Here is an 18,928-nt window from a genome sequence, read left to right as displayed (position 1 = left end):
AAAAAAGCAAACAGAATGTTGGGAATTATTAGAAAGGGAATGGTGAATAAAACGGAAAATGTCATAATGCCTCTGTATCGCTCCATGGTGAGACCGTACCCTGAATACTGTGTACAATTCTGGTTGCTGCATCTCAAAAAAGATATAGTGGCGATGGAGAAGTTACAGAGAAGGGCGACCAAAATGATAAAGGGGATGGAACAGCTCCCCTTTGAGGAAAGACTAAAGAGGTTAGGACTGTTCAGCTTGGAGAAGAGATGGCTGTGGGGGGATATGATAGAGGTGTTTAAAATCATGAGAGGTCTAGAAAGGGTAAAAAGTGAATCGGTTATTACTCTTTCGGATAATAGAAAGACTAGGGGCATTCCATGAAGTTAGCATGTAGCACATTTAAAGCTAACCAGAGAAAGTTATTTTTCACTCAACGCAAATTAAACTCCAGAATTTATTGCCAGGGAATGTGGTTAGTGCAGTTAGTGTAGCTCGATTTAAAAAAGGTTTGGATAAGTTCTTGGCAGAGAAGTCCATTACCTGCTATTAATTAAGTTGACTTAGAAAATAGCCACTGCTATTACTAGCATCAGTAGCATGGGGTAGTCTTAGTTTTTGGGTACTTGCCAGGTTCTTATGGCCCGAATTGACCACTGTTGGAAACAGGATGCTGGGCTTGCTGGACCCTTGGTCTGACCCAGTATGGCATGTTCTTATGTTCTTAAGGATTAACCACAGATCAGAAAAAATCCTATTTTGGAATCTGCAGGAAGTTTAGCAACTTCACAGACAATATTTGTGACTTCTATTAAATTTTATATGGCTTTCCAAGATCCTGGAAAGAGGAGTATTTTCGGGGAGGGGAAGAGGAGAAAGTTGTTTTAAAACATTTTATATTGCAATGAGAAAACCCTTCTGAATAGCATTATCTGAATTAAGGTGGGAATTTGGTCAGTTGTGATAGTGTTGTACTAAATATGGCAGGGCTGCAGGTTAACTGTAAACTCCCCTATGGATTTTGCCAGAGGCATTTTATGTACCTCTTTAAACACCATTCAGTCTTGTTTTATGCTCCAGTTATTATTTGCCTGTTTTCTCAGACATTGCTGTAGGAAAGAGAAATGTAGGAAAAAGATAATGCAGTGCAGCTGAACAGGACCCTTCAATCCTTTCCATAGACAGTTTGCAGTGTTTTACAATATAAGTTAGTTATGCACCAGTAATATCTGGACCATTATTTGATTTTCCTTAAAACGCAATGTTAATTGGAGGTGAAATACAAGTTAACACAGAGAAAATAAATAATAGACTGGTCCAAAAAATCCTCTTTTTTTTAGCTGCTGGTCAGATAAAGATATTGTTTAAATTAGTTGGAATATCACTTATCACTGAGTTTTCATCAGGTTCAAACACCTCTTCTAACCCAATCCATTTCAGACTAGCCAAGGCTAATACTGTATCTATTCATGTAGGCATGGGAAGATTTTTAATTGCCACGAAATTGCATATGGAATCCTAAATATTTCATTTTCTTCCCATGTCTATTTGCCATGATACTAAAGCTTTAAGGAATGTTTTGGCTTTCTCTCATGTACTGTAAATAAATCCTTGTTTTCCCCCTTCTTGAATTCAATTTGAACCATAGAAAGCAGTAATTTCAGGGCATCCCATTTCTGTCTCTCTGCTTTCTGATTTGTAGTGTTAAGAAAGCATGCATCTCATTATACCAAAAACATAATTGGTTTGGACTTGACACAAAGTACTCAAGACATTGACCATATAGTTGTTTTTCTTGCAAGTTGCATGCATGGAGTTTGAAAAAATGTGGCATATCAAATGAAACAACTGATTGTAAATTTCTTTTTTTTTTCTAGATTAAGAAGTGTAAAAATGGAACAAAGAAAATTGAATGATCAAGCAAATACATTGGTGGACCTGGCGAAGGTTAGTAGAAGTGACAGACTTTGATGTTGCTTGCCATTTACTGTTCAGGGAAATAGTGAAATAAAAAGTGGTTAGAGCAAGGGGACCACATCCCAGTTTATTAAGGAGGCATAGAAAAGATGGAGCAGCTCCTGTGACAGTGCTGTTCAATCATTTTTTTTGACAGAACTAGCTCCAGGCAGAAGCAGACCTCACAAAAATCAGAGTAAGAAGGAGGCAAGTAATTGCAAGCCATTTAGTGTGACTTCAGTGGTGGGAAAATAAATGGAATCACTCCTAAAGGAAAGGATAGCAGTATCTTGAGGCCAGCAAATAATGGCGTCTGAGGCAGCACAGTCTTACAAAAAGGAGGTCATAACAATAAGACTGAAAATCGTTTTTGGCTTGCTACTAAGGAATCAGTGAAGAGAGCTACATGCAGTACACTTGGATTTCAGTAAAGCCAGTGATGCTGTATCAGACAGAAGGCATTTAAACAAGCTGAGATGCCTAGGGATGGGTCCTAACTGGGTTATGAGATAGTTGTGAAATAAGATAAAATCCCCTCCAAGGAACAAAGTTAGGGGTAGGTAACAGCTCAAGGATCATTTCTGGATGCTGTCTGTTCAATATATTATAGGTGATATTGCAGATGAATTAGGAGGAAAAGTAATGCTTTGTCTGCAGAAATAACCTTTTAGCAAATTGTGCAGCTGATACAGACATAAAATTAAATGCGTAGTCATACTGTAAGCCCAACTTTCAAAACGTTTGCAGTACTTAATTTGCACATAAGTGCATTTGCGAGTTTTATGCAAGTATTTTATAAACTGTGTAGCAAGTGCTGCACAGTTTATAAAAGACTGCATATTTCTGCCCCCAAAATATGCACGTACTGTATTAGTAAATATCTATGTTTACAATGCCAGAAAATTCTCCAAGGTGAAACCACACCTTGAATACTGTGTGCATTTCTGGTTGCCGCTTCTCAAAATGATACAGTTGCACTGGAGAAGGGCAATCAAAATGATAGAGGGGATGGTATGGCTCCCCTATGAGGAAAGGCTAAAGAGGTTAGGGCTGTTCAGCTTGGAGAAGAGACAACTGAGAGAGGGATATGATAGAGTTCTACAAAATTATGAAAACACTTGAACAGGTTAATGTAAATTAGTTATTTACTCTCTCAGATAATAGACGGACTAGGGGGCACTCCATAAAGTTAGCAAGTAGCTAATTTTAAACAAATTGGAGAAAATTCCTTTTCACTCAGTGCATAATTAAGATCTGAAATTTATTGCCAGAGGATGTGGTTACTGCAGTTAGAGGTAGATCTTAAATAAGAACGCACACGCGTACTTTTGTTTGCGCAACCGGCGCGAACAAAAGTACGCCGGATTTTATAAGATCCGGGGTCGGTGCGCGCAAGGCTGCGCAAAATCGGCAACCTGCACGCGCCGAGCCGTGCAGCCTGCCTCCGTTCTCCCTCTGAGGCCGCTCCAAATTCGGAGCGGCCTCGGAGGGAACTTTCCTTCCGCGTCCACCCACCTTCCCCTCCCTACCCCACCCCCCAGCCCTACCTAAGTCCCGCCCTACCTTTGTTGTGCAAGTTACGCCTGCTTGAAGCAGGCGTAACTTGCGCACGCCGCCTCGGCATCCCCCGGCACAGGCCGCAGGCTCTTGCATCGACCCTGGCATCAGGCCGCAGGGTCTCGGCACAGGCCGCATCGACCCCCGGCACAGGCCGCAGGGTCTCGGCATCCCCCGGCACAGGCCGCAGGCCACCATCCCGGTCCGCCCCCGAACCATCGCCATGCCCCCAGACCCACCCCAGACCGCCCCTGACCCCGGACACGCCCCCGGACATGCCCCCTCCCGCCCCTTTTACGAAGCCCCGGGACTTACGCGCGTCCAGGGGCTTTGCGTGCGCCGGCAGCCTATGCAAAACAGGTGCGCCGGCTCGCGAGTGCCCTGCGCGCGTAAATCCAGCAGGATTTACGTGCGCAGGGCTTTTAAAATCTAGCCCTTAGTGTAACTGGGTTTAAAAAAAGTTCCAGAGGAGAAGTCCATAAACTGCTATTAATGAATAAGGCATAGTAGCTTGGGATCTATTTAATGTTTGGGTATTTGCCAGGTACTTGTGCCTTGAATTGGCCACTGTTGGACACAGGGTACTGGGCTTAATGAACCTTTGGTCTGACCCAGTATGGCACATCATGTGTTCTTAGGTTCTTATGTAATTTTCAAAAATTGTGCACATTAAAAAAAAGCACTTATGTATGTAAAATAGCATATACTTGAATATTAGCTATTTTAGAAATCTCAATAAATAAGGATCTGTGAGTAAATTTGCATGTGTAAAATAGGGGCGGGTTAGTGACATTTCGGAGAGGGGCCTGCATTTACAGGAGTAAGTTGCTGTTTTTTAAGTTATTTATGCATTTAAATTTGGCACCTCACATATATTTAATCAGGGGCAGTAGAACACCTTTTTGATTGGTGGAGCCAACCAAGCTCTACCCATAGCTCCACCCCCAGGGACCGCCCCACTGCCAATTTTTTACTTTTAGGTTTACAGTTAGTCATTCTTTCTTATGTACATTCTTTTCATAAATCATAGATTAGAACTATTCATTACCAGACCTATCAATAAAATACTTGATGCTAAAAAACCACTAGGGTTTTCTTTCTGCTTGCAGGCAGGGATGGCCTCCCCCTGAGAAAATCCAAATTACTAATAGAAGTGTCAGTATTAAGTTACTATTCTGTACTATGTATGGAGAAAGAGAGCATCGAGTACCAAGAGCTGTAATCAGAAACCAAAACCATGTGGCCTACAGATATCAAAACAATTCTAATTGTTATGCACCATTTGCTTGCTTAAAAAAAAACATCCAAGCTCATTTTGATATATTGTCCCGGTATTTGCCCACTTGGGTACTGGGAGATGGTGAATGGCGAGGGCTTGTGTATGCTAAACTCTCTCAGGGTCGATGCAAGAGTATTAGGCACCCAAGCCGAATCTTACAAACTTGGGCTCCTCTCCCAACACACACAATAATTATGCGTTTATAATAACAGATTTTAATGAAAAAGGACATTCAAAGTACAGTCTTCGGTAGGTAAAATTATCACTTACAAAAACATGTATTTTATATTTACATACACTGCTGCGGTGCCAACAAGGAAACCCTGCAAAAGATACCCATATGGTATCGGGCCTGTTATAAAGTGTGTTACGTTTGGCTCATGGCCCTATGAAAGTCATAAGTAAACTGAACTACAATCCAGAATACTAAACTTCCCATACCAAAGCAACACTAACTGCCGGCATTCAAACAATAAGAGCCCTACCATGAAAATGCCTCACTGCAAATATTACTCCAGGCCTTAAAACACCAATACACATCCTATTAAGGAAACAGAACAAGTCAGCTTGCAATAAATCGCCACACAGAAACTACACGGTAGCAAAATACCTCACCTCAGTCACTCATGCAGAGCACAGACAGATCCTCACCAAATATAGAATAAAGAAACCATAAACTATAAATAGAAATGTGCAGACAAAAACTGAATCAGAAGCTACAACAAGCCAGATTCTGTCTGCAATGCAACAATGGAAAAGCAGAAATATCACCATTTCTTATAAAACATCAAACAATACAAACTTCTAGATATGCTTGGTAAGTAGGAAGAACATAAGAACATAAGAAGTTGCCATACTGGGTCAAAAACCGAGGGTCTATCAAGCCCAGCATCCTGTTTCCAACAATGGTCAATCCAGGTCACAGGTACCTGGCAAGTACCCAACATTAAATAGATCTCATGCTACTAAAGCTGGTAATAAACAGTGGCTATTCCCTTTGTCAATTTGATTAATAGTAGTTTATGGACATGTCCTTCAGGAACTTATTCAAACTTTTTTTTAAACCCAGCTACACTAACTTCCATAATCACATCCTCTGGCAATGAATCCCAGAGCTTAATTCTGCGTTGAGTGGAAATGCATTTTCTTCTATGTTTTAATTGTGCTACATGCTAACTTTATGGAATGCCCCCTAGTCCTTTTATTATCTGGAATAGTAAATAATCGATTCACATTTACCTGTTCAAGTCCTTTCATGATTTTATAGACTTCTATCCTATCCCTCCTCAGCCATTTCTTCTCCAAGCTGAATAATCCTAATCTTTTTAGCTTTTCCTCATAAGAGAGCCATTCCATCCCCTTTATCCTTTCGCTCACCCTTCTCTGTACCTCCTCCAGTTCAACTATATCTTTTTTGAGTTGTGGCAACCAGAATTTCACACTGAATTCAAGGTGCGGTCTCACCATGGAGCGATAGATACAGAGGCATTATGGCATTCTCTTTTATTCACCATTCCCTTCCTAATAATTCCTAACATTCTGTTTGCTTTTTTGTCTGCTGCAGCACATTGAGATGATGATTTTAATGTATTATCCACTATGATGCCTAGATTTTTTCCGGGTGGTAACTCCTAATATGGAACCTAACATCTTGTAACTATAGTATGGGTTATTTTTCCCTATATGCATCATCTTGCACTTGTCCATATTAAATTTAATCTGCCATTTGGATGCCCAGTCTTCCAGTCTCACAGGGTCCTTCTACATTTATCATAAATCACTCGTGATTTAACTACTCTGACTAATTTTGTATTGTCTGCAAATTTGATTACTTCACTCATCGTATTCCTTTCCAGATCATTTATAAATATATTAAAAAGCACCAGTCCAAGTACAGATCCCTGAGGCACTCCACTGTTTACCTTTTTCCACTGAGAAAACTGATAATTTAATCCTACTTGGTTTCCTGTCTTTTAACCAGTTGGCAATCCAGAAAAGGACATTGCCTTCTATCCCAAGACTTTTTAGTTTTTTTAGAAGCCTTCATGAAGGACATTGTCAAACGCCTTCTGAAATTCAAGATACACTACATCTACCAGTTCACCTTTATCCACGTTTATTGAAACCTTCAGAAAAGTGTGGCTGATTTGTGAGGCAAGACTTCCCTTGGATAAATCCATGCTGGCTGTGTCCCATTAAACCATGTCTATGTATATGTTCTGTGATTTTGTTCTTTAGAATAGTTTCCATGATTTTTCCCAGCACTGAAGTCAGGCTAACCGGTCTGTAGTTTCCTGAATCACCCCTGGAACCCTTTTAAATATTGGGGTTATATTGGACACCCTCCAGGTACAATGGATAAATGTTAGGTTACAAATTACTAGTAATAGGTCTGGACCCTATCTGGTCCAGGTGATTTACTACTCTTAAGTTTGTAAAGCTGGCCTACTACATCTAACAAGTTCACCGTGATGTGGTTTAGTTCATCTGAAGCATCAACCTTGAAAACAATCTCCAGAATGGGTATCTCCCCATTATCCTCATTAGTAAACACTGAAGCAAAGAATTAATTTAGTTTTACGGCAATGGCCTTATTTTCCCTAAGTGCCCCTTTAACCCCTCAATCTTCTAACAGTCCAACCGAGTCCCTCACAGGCTTCCTGCTTTGGATATATTTTTAAAAACTTCATGGAAATGTATTTATTTATTCTTTTATACCGCTCAACAATTACCAAATTTGTCTAGAGCAGTTCACGAATCTAAAATAAAACAAAATAAATTACAATACATTTAAAAACAATACAGAGCCATAAAAAATAATAAAAATCCCCATTAGAAGAAAACACCCACCACAAATTACCTAACCACAAGATCACCTATATACCTACCCTGCCATAAAGTGACCAAGAACTTTGTCCTTATTACAATGGAAAGAGCCATGCCTTCACCTTCTTCCTAAAGGAGAGATAAATCTCCTCTACTCTCACCTCCAATTTATATGGGCAGGGGGGAGTAGTCATTGCTGGCAGAGGCCTGAATTTTAGAGGGGCCATGGTTCCTGTGTCCCTCCCCTTCTTTTCCTCTGCCTATGTATTTAATCCAGTTCATTATCTGTAGTAAGTGATCATAAACATCTTCAAAGTGAAAAAATGACTGAGTGAGGGGTCTGAGTAAAGTGAGGGGACTTCAGTTTGAAGAGCCAGGATGGTCTTCATGAGCTGCAAATAGACTGGGTGATCTAATAGACTACTTGGTAAAACTGATTAGTTCATTGCTGCACGCATGTAAAAAAAATGTCCCAACTTACACATGTAAAAACCGACTTACAGGGGTAAATATGTCTAAATTATGCATGTAAAATCTACTCATTTATCCTTTTAAAATTTGAAGCAAAGCTACACTGGTATATCATTTGCTCACACTTATCTGGCTAAATTACAACTTATCCAGCTAAGTAGTGCCTTTGCCACTACTTAGACTGACAAATTTGCACTTATCCGGATAAGTAAAGGCATTTACCTGGACAAGTTACAGTTTATTCGGTTAATTAGCAACAGGAGCTACTTAGCTGAATAAGTCATAAAAGCGCTACATAGACAGATAAGTCTTAAAATGCTACTCATCTGGTTAAATCAGATAGCTGGATAAGTCTAAAAGCACTATTTATCTGGCTATCTGATTTAGGCTTCAATAAAATATCAAAAAGTAGCATTTTCTATAGAATGAAAAGCTCAGCCTCAAGAACAAGTGGTCATCATATGAAGCTGAAGGAAGGTGAATTCAAAAGCAATGTGAGAAAATACTTTTTCACTGAGACGGTGGTAAACACTTGAAAGAAACCCATTGGAGGTATAGGAGCCAAAACAATGGCAGAATTCAAGCATGTGTGGGATAGACATAAAGAGACCTTAGTGAAGGGAAAAGATAAGACCTGTTACAGCATAATAGGCAGGTATAAATGAGCAAACAAGGTAGACCAAGTGATCATTTTCTGCCAACATCTTCTGTGCTGCGTTCTATGCTTTAAATTCTATTCTTTTGAAACCTGTGCAAATTGGGATTTTGATAAATTTATGAATTTGACAAACCCTCTAAATTAAGGAGGGGATTTTTGTGTATATGCACACTTTGCAAATATTTTGAAAGAAAACAAGATCTCTGGGCATCCTTTCCCTCCTCTGACCTAACTCCACAAGTAAAAGAACACAGAAGTAAAAGTGAACATGCTTGCTTATACCTGTGCTGGGGAGAGGGGGAGATTTTTACACACACGTTTTATAAAACGTGTTTACCTGCATAAAAAGACCTGAAAATTTCAATGCACATGTCCTATCAATACCAAATCTTCCAACCATATTTGGGATGGGGGAAGGGTGTCCAAGTGAATCCGAGAGAGTATTTTTCTGAATCCACATATATGTGCAGATGTGAATTCCAGAAAGTAGACTCCACCAGCTCTGCACAGAACTTCTTATTTTAATACTCGTTGCTGCTTGTTTGACTTTTTTGAGGGGATGTTCAATATTATTTCCTCCAGACAAGAAGAAAAGTGAAATATTATTTTCCCTCATCTAGCAAGCAATGTTGGAAATATCCATGTATATCATGTTACTTATAAAGTTCTAATTCTTATGACTCGTTTTCTTCTGCCTTCAGTGTCCTTTGTTTCTAAGACTGTTGAATCTTCTGTATTGTGTTAACTGGATGAATTTATCCAAATCAAGCAAATTTTGGATCACTTCCATTTGGTTATAGGAAATCACTTAATGCAGAGATTCTTCTTGCTTTCGTGTACAAATGTGATCAGGCGAGGTTTCGACAGTGGCCAAAGTTTTGTGATAGTGTGTTTAGATTTATCATCAGCTTTTAACACTATTAATCATGCTATCCTCTTGCAGTGATTGCATGACTGTGGAATTGACAGTGTGGTCCTTAAATGGTCTTCATCCTATTTCTGAGAGATCTCAAAGAGTGTCTCTGTTTTCTGAGTGTTCTTTGTGACAGCCAGTCAAAACAGATGTGCCACAAGACTTAGCATTACCTGCTGCCCTCTTTAACATCTATTTGGTTCCTTTGTACAAAGTTCGTCCCAGGCTTGATTCGGGATACCTCATCTATGCTGACAGCATCCAATTTTTCATCCTGGTGTCATCAATATGGTCTGAAATCTTTGACATGGTTACAATCTGTCTTGCTGCGATGAAGTGCTGGCTGACATGTTACATGCTAGCACTAAACTTAAAGAAAACTGATATGGTTTTTACAGTAGTTTGATTGCATGTACCTGCCTCTTTTAAATGTAAAGGTCAGGTGATTCTAATCATTATTCAAGTCAAAAGCCTTGGAGTGTTCTTTGATTCAGATTTGAATATGCTCAGCCAAATTAAATCGATGGTGATTAAATCGATCCGTCTGTTGCGGCCCCTCAAATTCTTACTGCCACATCTGCATTTTTGTTCAGTTGTACAGACTCTACCATTACCTAATATTGATTACTGCAATGATTTGTTGAATGGGCTTCCAAAATATGTGTTGTGGGCCTTGCAAGTTCTCCAGAACTCTGCCAATTTGGCTCAGATTTCTCCAGTTCTGTAAAAGCTACACTGGATCTTGATCGAGGAAAGAATTCAGTTCAAAACTACGTTGCTGAGTCATAAGATGATAAAAATTGACTCTCTTCCATGGATTAATCAGTTGCTTCACATTTACAATCCTGGTTGTGTGCTATGATCCTGTCACAGAGGTCTGCTAGATATGCAGCAGGTTTGTTTAGTGGAATCTTGTGAGAGACTTTTCTTTATTGCTGGTCCTGTTCTCTGGAACTCCTTACCATTGACCCTCAGAACTACTGATTGCACAAAAACTTTTAAGATGATATTAAAAGACACAACTTTTTCATCAGGCATTTGATTGTTAATTGATGATATGGCATTTCTCATAATTAGGCCAATGATATGGCATGTCTCACAATTAGGCCGATTCAAAAAACCCACGGGAGAGCGAGCGCTCAGTGTTGAGCGCCCGCTCTCCCGACATGCGCCCAGGCACCTCTCCTGGGCGCGCGATTCTGCATTTAAATTATGGCCCGCGCTAATAAGGAAGCGCTAGGGACACTAGCGCGTCTCTAGCGCCTCCTTATTAGCGGAAGCGGCGGCTGTCAGCGGGTCCGACAACCGACACTTAATTTTACCGGCGTCGATTTTCGAACCCGCTGACAGCCACGGATTTGAAAAACGGATGCCGGCAAAATTGAGCGTCTGGTTTCGAACCACTGAAAGAAGTTTGTTTTTTGTTTTTTTTTTGGGGGGGGGGGCCTCCAACTTAATATTGCTATGATATTAAGTCGGAGGATGTACAGAAAATGTTTTTCTGCTTTTCCATACACTTACCCGGTGTCATCTATGGTTAATGCCTGCCTTTGGGCAGGCGTTAATTTTTGAGAGTAAAATGTACGGCTTGGCCGCACATTTTACTTTCAGTAATTCCGGGGAAATAACTAATAGGCTCATCAACTTGCATTTGCATGTGATGAGCGCTATTAGTTTCGGGGTGGTTGGCTTCGCGTTTCCACACGCTATTACTCCTTACAGTATAAGGGTAATAATAGCGCGTCTAAAAACGTGCAGCCAAACGGAGGCTAAATAGTGCGGCTCAGCTGATCACACCATTCTGTATCGGCCTGACTGTAAGCCTCCTAGAGGGGCCGATGCAATAAAAAGTGCGGAAAGCAGGCGCTGAAAAGTCAGCACCCGCTTTCTTAACGTGTGCATGGCGCCCGCAGGGGGGATGCCATGCTATATTGTAATTAGGGGGTCGCATTAGCAAGGAGGCACTAGGTTTGCTTGCGTGACCTTAGCGCCTCCTTGCAAACACGACCCCGCGGTTACCGGCGTTCTGCCGGTTATGAACACCGACGTCGAGTTTATTAGCGTCGGTTTTCATAATGCAGCTGGCCAGTTATGAAAACCGACACCAAGCATATCGGCATCGGTCTTCAATGCGGCCAGCTGAGTTTTGGGGGTTTTTTTACTTTTAAAAAGAAGTACAGAAAAGTGTTTTTTTTCTGCTTTTCTGTACTTCTTTTCAATGCGCTCAGCTATTAACGCCTGCTCCAGGCGCACGTTTATTTTTTTGCATTGGAGTGAATGAGTAATAGCCTCATTCACATGCATTTGCATGTGATGAGCGCTAACTCATTCACTCCACGTCGGACGCACATTAAATGGGCACTGATCCCCCTATTGCATTAGGGGGGGGATTTGCATCTATTTAACTTGCGTCTGACTGTGGGATATACAGTGCGCTTGGCTGAGCGCACTGTATTGCATCGGCCCCAGAGCCATTTATAGGTGGCCTATAAATCCCTGTAAATAAATAAATAAAATAATAGGAGATGGTGAGGGTCAAGAATAATAAATTACTTTATCAATAACAAGATTAAAGCTAACTGAATTCTGACCTCCATTTTTGGAGTACACATAGGTTTTTTAAAATTATATAGAACATGATAGCAGATAAAGAATGTAGGTCCTGTCCAGTCTGCCCATTCACACCTCCCGCAAAGCTTTACAGTCACTTCTTCTCCTTCAGAGATCCTTTGTGCTTCTCCTATATTTTCTTGCTCTGACACTGGCCCCTTCTCCATTATTTTCACTGGGAGACTGTTTCTTGTGTCCACCACCCTTCGTAAATGAATATTTCCTTAGATTACTCCTGATTTTACCCCATTTCACCCTCATTCCATGATCCCTCATTCTAGAGCCTTCTTTCAGTTGAAATAGACCTTCCTCTTGTGCATACATGGTCAAATTTTAAATTCCCGGCACGTGTAAATTCCGGCCTTTCTGCATGTGTCCGGGCCTTCTATGCGCCGGGCGAATCTTCCAAGAGGACCAGCCATGCGTGTAAAGGCCGGGTCACTTGGAAAGGGCGAGTCGGAGGGCAGGAAGGGGTGGGGGTGCGGGCCAGGACAGCACCATTGTTCGCTGTCCTGGAACCTCGCGTGCCGGCCGGCTGCCGGTACGCGCAACTTACTTCATACATGAAAGGGCAAACCCTAATAGTCCTTCTACAATATTGCTTATGAAAATGTTGATCAGAACCAGACCAAATACCAATCCCTGCAGCACACCACTAATAAGCCCCTTTTCTCAGAGTGAACTCCATTTATCACTACCCTTTGTTGACTACCACTCAACCAGTTTCTAATCCAGTCAGTCGATTTAGGAGCTATCTAGGGATGGATCCTAAATCGACTGACTGGATTAGAAATTAAATTCATCTGACAAGACATATTCTGGTAAAAACAATACTGCCTCAAATTCTTTAACCCACTGGATTCAAAAACTGCAAATCCTCTCTTTTAACAGAGATTCCATTAACTTATTAACCATTGAGGTCAGACTAATCTGCTTGCAGTTTACAGACTCTTTCTTACTTCCATTTTTTGTGAAGAGGAACTTGTTCTGTCTGTCTCTGGACCTTTGGAACCACTACTAATCCTAAAATAGCATTGAAAAGGTCGGACACTGGAGCTGCTAGAACTTCCCTCAAAACCCTTAGATATATCACATCCAACCCCATTGCTTTATCTAGTGACTTTCTTATTTGTTTAATATAATTTCAGGTGGTATGGGTTCAAGTAAAATGAATTCATTTATCTTAAATGTAAAGTTAACTTGATGTTGATCCACATTTTCTAAATATGCCTAGGGGTCTATTTACTAAGCTGTTGTTATAATCAGGCATATAACACCCAATTTCATGTGGTAGCCAGCTAAAGGTAATGTGTACAAATTAATTACATCTTCTCTGCAAATCATGTTAGGAGCCCTGAGCTCTTGACTGGTAACCCCCATTTACAACCTAGAACCCACCAGAAATAGATCCTTCTTTGATTTCAGACCACCTCAGACAGGAGTCCATGAAAGAGAATCTCCCACACTTGTAGCCAGACTCTCCTTTCCCTAATCAAATTTCATATCCTTGTCTGATGCAGGAGATAGATTTTTTTCTGTCTGTTCTTTGCCAGGATCAAAATCAAAATGGCAATTTTTCAGCAAGCAAAAATGCAAAATAGATCTTTTTCTTTGTCCATGTCTAAACTATTCCACTGACTGCAAGGGAAGAAACTGATTTAGTACAGTTTCATCATAAACTGAAGACCTGGCTGATGATTTCCGACTTATAAATGGTTTTATTTTGACTGACAACACAATGGTGCTGATTGTTTATTTTGTGCTTTTATTATTTTATTGTTTTAAATGTATTTTATTGTAATTAATTATTTATTTGTACATCACTTTGAAAGATTTTATTGTAAGATCTATAAAGCGATTCATACATTTATACATAAATAAATAAATAAAAGGTGCCAGCTAACCACTGGCTACACTATACCCCACACTATGTAAAGTATAGTGTAGCATGAGGTCAATCAGCATCATTTTGATTTTAGTGCTGGAAAAAGACAGGAGGAAATAGAGAAGTCTCTACATCAGATAAGTGCATGCCATTTGAAGGGGCAGGAAAGGGTAGTCTGGTCACAAGAGGAAGGATTCTTTCAGGATGGTAAGATCTCTAAATTGCACCTGCTACATCTCTTCATGGGCAGTAGCAGGCATGGTGTTAAGCTGGATATGAGATATGGTGTTAATATTGTAGATGAGGCTCTAGTCATTAGAGTAGATGGGGCATTTTAAAAGGTGAGCTCCAGGATGTCCAGTTAAAAAAAATAGCACTGTTCCTTTAAAATTATGTTTGCATATGAAACTTTATCTAGTGTTAAGAGGGTAATTTTCATACTTCCTAATGTGTTTGAAGGCTTATGGGTACTTTATACCAATTGGTGTACCAGTACAATTTCAAAAATGAACTCTCTGTGGAGTTTTGAAACAAAACCCTGGGGAACACTTGTACTTTTACAGGGGAACAAATTTCAAAAGCATTTTTATGCTTATAAGAATTGCCCTCTAAATTGTAAAAGCAGAGGGTTTGTTTCAACTAATAGTCCTATTTTTCCCTAAGCATAAAAAATGTTTTAGACATGTCAAAATCCTTCCCAGAATTAGTAATGAGAGCTGCATAACTTCTTCAGGGCTGTGGCCTGACTTACACCAGCCATAGGCAGCACTAAATATATTTGGGCTTAAGGGTTCCTAGAGGTGAATAAAAACCTGTATGAATGGGGTATTTTCTGAATATCTGCTATTTGGATATATTTTTTTTCTATTTGCCCTCTAGAGACCAAATATTTCTGGGTGAATTGAGTCTTATACTGAAAAAATGATCACAGAAGATTTTTCTTATTTTTTTGTGAACTTTTTCCCAACACACCTGGAATTTGTAGCACAGCAATCCTAGTTGAGGAATTTTGGACCATCTGTCAGTCTGTTATGTTACACTTTCTGAGACCTGCAAAAGGGCCTTCTTGTTAGCAGGTCCCACAGTGTGGAACTCGCTGCCTGCTACCCTACACTTTACTGCCTATACCAAAACATTTAAAAAGCTGTTTGAAATGGTATTCTGTTAACGAGCTGTCTGAGTTGGAAATTGTAGTGTACTGTATCTGTTATATTTCTTGATTAATACTTCTGTTTTGATATTTTTATTTGTATATTTGTTTTGGTTATTATGTGTGTTTTATTTATGTATGTCGCTTAGAGCTGTGGTTTAGGCGGCCTACAAAAATGTTAAAATAAAGAAATAAATTAAGCCTCTGTTTTTTTCCCCTGGAACACTGCTTTATTTACAGCAAGATTATAAAACAACAAAGCAATTGAGGAGTAGGAAATGTGATATTTTAAAGGCAGGAGTTCCTTTAATAAGTTGCAAAGTGTCACTGGCCCTTTAAAAGCAACTTCAGTATTTGAAAAATTTAAGAAACGTTTCAAAATATGGGAAGAACATAAAAATGGTTCTAATTTCCTATTCAGATAGTGTAAGAGGGAAGGCTAGGGAAGAGCCATGTGAAATGTATCAAAAGTATCTGAATGGTGGATCAATATATGTTGTAGGCTCAGGGTTCCCAGAGGTGGATTAATAGAATATATGTATTGGACTAATCTGTCCTGGTCAAAGATAAGGGCTTTAGTACAGTATCTTCCTCATGGAAACGTTGATATTTATTAATTTGTGAATATCTGTCACCATTCATCCTCCAGAGGCCAAAAATATCTTGAGTGAATTGAGACCATAATTTCCACTGGAAATATTTTCTAACCTTTTGAATCTATGCCAAACAGAAACTGAGTAAAAAGCAAAAGCTGTCATATTATGCCTTTTCATATATTTTTGTCCATGTAATCCAGACCATGTTCCTGCAAAGGAATCTGAATATGTTTGATATATATATATATTTATTTATTTATTTATTTTATTTATTATTTTTATTATACCGAGTTTCATGATAAGAATCACATCAACCCGGTTTACAATTAAACATTGTGTGTGGAGGCAGGGAGTAACATAGTGATAAACATTTCCCAATTCAACATTAAATATAGTGTGAAACTTAAAAAATATTAAAACAATAATTAGGACGTGAGAAAGTTACAAAAAACAGGGGTATATATAGAAAACAGGGTATATATAGAAAATAACTACATTTGTATGAAGCAAACTCCATAGTTTTTAAAGCCATGTTTTGTCTTTTATGTATTATCAACTGAAGATGGGGTCAAAAAATTGTGACGTGCAATTGTAAATGTAAATCTTATATTCAATCCAGATCCATGTATCCTAGGCTTAGATTAACATCAGTAGAGATGTAATAGTGTCCTTCAGATTCAACTCAGTCTCCACTGAGGATTCTTAATGCTGGCGCTTTGGATGATGTCACAAGTTCAGTCAGACATAATGATTTAACATAGATTTCTTGCACAATCCATTCAATTCAACAAATTATGTGGGCAGTGTACAAAAGTGTTAATGTTATCACAGGTGTTAACGCATGTTTAAAGCACTGTTAGTGTGCAAGCTAAGGCCTAGATTTATTAAATCTCAATAAGGTGATATCGCAAGTTAACCAGCATGTAACAAGCGTTAAATGCTGCTTTATCCATGATATCACCATATTCTAGCACTATTGCTTAATAGAACCAAACATGTCCTCCCTCTATGTAAATACGCTGCTTTACATGCAATCTGCATGCAATAAAATTGCCAAATGCATGCAAACTAGTTTAGCATAGGCAAAACTATGTAAATAAAATAACGCAACTGTGTTAGAAGAAAGTTGGTCCTGTTATTTTATCACGTTTGAGGGAGCTGTAGGTATTTTCCTGAGAGAGCATTGGAAAGCTAACACAAGTCCCCGATGCTCCCAAGGGAAAATTAAAGGGACAGTGGTCCGAGAAATGGCCCTCCCCCAAATAAGAAAAATCACTCTGGGGGTTGGTCAATGCTGCCTATCGAAGTGTCACTGGCCTCCTGAAATAAAAAAATAAATAAGGTCAAATGCACAGCGATGGCCTGCTCCCTTCCTTACTCCCTACCTTTAAACCCCAAAAATGGTGTTGTCCAGGCCTTGCCTCCCAGAGTGATTTTTCTTATTTATGAGAGGGCCATTTTTGGGCCGCTGGCTCTTTATGCACTAGTGGCCCTAGCTGAGGTGGACCACTATCGTACAGGAAAGGCAAGAACCACAGCATTTGTGCTGTGATAAAAATAGTGCCATAGAACAACCACAAAAGTTTGTTGGGGAGGTGCCAAATAATGCAGAGACTATAAACTATCATGGTTTAATAAATATCCCTCTAAGTTTCTGCATATTAACAGTGCTTTTAATGCGCATAAAGTGGCTTGTGGGAGTTTTAACACAAATTCTATGCCAATGCGGAAATGAAATGCAAAGCAGCTCATTACCTATTAGTACACAGAAAAATGTTGCATGTTAAAATGTGCTGAAGTTAACAGAGATGTTAACTCATAAAATGTAATTATACATCAAGGAAGTCTAGCAAATTTTTTGCAATAGCATCCATGTTAATGTGCTAACTTTAACACTAAAAAATTAATACAAAACTCATTTGCCTGTCATTAGCGCTGATAATTAATATGATAATTAGCATGCATTAATGAATATCACATTTTAATACACTGGCTCCGTGTCAGTAACCAGAAAGTTATGCACTTTGTATACTATAATGTTATACTCTAGCTATCAACTCCTGGTAATTTTCTGCATATCTGTTTTCTCATTTTAGACCCAAAACATCATGTATGACATGATTTCTGATTTAAATGAAAGAAGTGAAGACTTTGAGAAGAGGATTGTTGTTCTAGAGACTAAATTAGAGACATTAATTGGTAGCATTCAAGCTCTCCCTGGACTGATAAGCCAGACAATCAGCCAGCAGCAGAGGGACATGGTTGAAGCTCAGCTGCAAACTTATGACAAGCATGTTGCCTACAGTGCAGAGCGCTCACGGTCCTTGTCAAGAAGAAGGAGGTCCTCCTCCACAGCACCACCAACTTCATCAGAAAGTAGCTAGAAGAGAATAAGTTAACCACAAAATAAAGACTTTTTTGCCATCATATGGTCAATATTTTAGCTTTTATTGTAAAGCCCTATGGTTCTAATCAGTGTTATCCAGATTCTGATGTCAGAATCTTGGGACCTGAACACAAAGTTTTAGGCCAAATTAAGTGAAAACTTTTTTTTTCTTTCAGATGCACAGTGAATGCACCTATCATTGCTATATAGATTGTTCCTTCTGTAATTTCACTAACTTTTTATTCATGCACTTAAAAGAAACTTTACTATTATATAATATAATAAAATGTTAATTTCTTCACTTATTTGCTTGGTCATTAAATTCATGTTCTTAGCATTACTGTAAGCGTTAATTCTAAAAGCAGAGTTTTGTAAAAGAGGAGAGGTTATTGACTGTGGAACAGTAATTCACTTGTACAACAAACAGTCTGCAGGTAGAAAAACATTCATTTATTAATTGCAGTACTTATTCAGACAGTTGATATTTGTTCCTTGCAAAACAAAGGTATGGGGGGATGTTTAGGTAGGTCTGGGGGGCAGGTTAGGTAGGGGAAAGGAGGGGAAGGTGGGGGGGGGGGGCGGAAGGAAAGTTCCCTCCAAGGCCGCTCCAATTTCGGAGCAGCCTCGGAGGGAACAGGGAAAGCCATCGAGGC

At 39.4% G+C, this 18,928-nt stretch overlaps 1 protein-coding gene across 2 annotated transcripts in view; it reads left to right on the top strand.

Moving 5' to 3' along the window:
• The window catches only part of KCNN2 (potassium calcium-activated channel subfamily N member 2), a 364,762-nt gene extending 346,146 nt beyond the window's left edge, over positions 1-18,616 (top strand). Inside the window, exons 7-8 of one of the 2 annotated variants that reach the window (XM_029571493.1) lie at positions 1,866-1,935; positions 17,986-18,616. In XM_029571493.1, coding sequence (XP_029427353.1) covers positions 1,866-1,935; positions 17,986-18,273 — 358 coding nt within the window. In that variant the 3' untranslated portion in view covers positions 18,274-18,616. The remainder of the gene's footprint in view (positions 1-1,865; positions 1,936-17,985) is intronic. The other variant, XM_029571487.1, reaches the window with a different exon arrangement.
• The last annotated feature ends 312 nt before the right edge of the window (positions 18,617-18,928 follow it).

The sequence above is a fragment of the Rhinatrema bivittatum genome, chromosome 1, assembly GCF_901001135.1.
Source record: "Rhinatrema bivittatum chromosome 1, aRhiBiv1.1, whole genome shotgun sequence".
Classification (NCBI taxonomy): domain Eukaryota; kingdom Metazoa; phylum Chordata; class Amphibia; order Gymnophiona; family Rhinatrematidae; genus Rhinatrema; species Rhinatrema bivittatum.
Note: the sequence above shows the minus strand (reverse complement) of the source record. Positions and strands in the feature narration are given on the sequence as shown.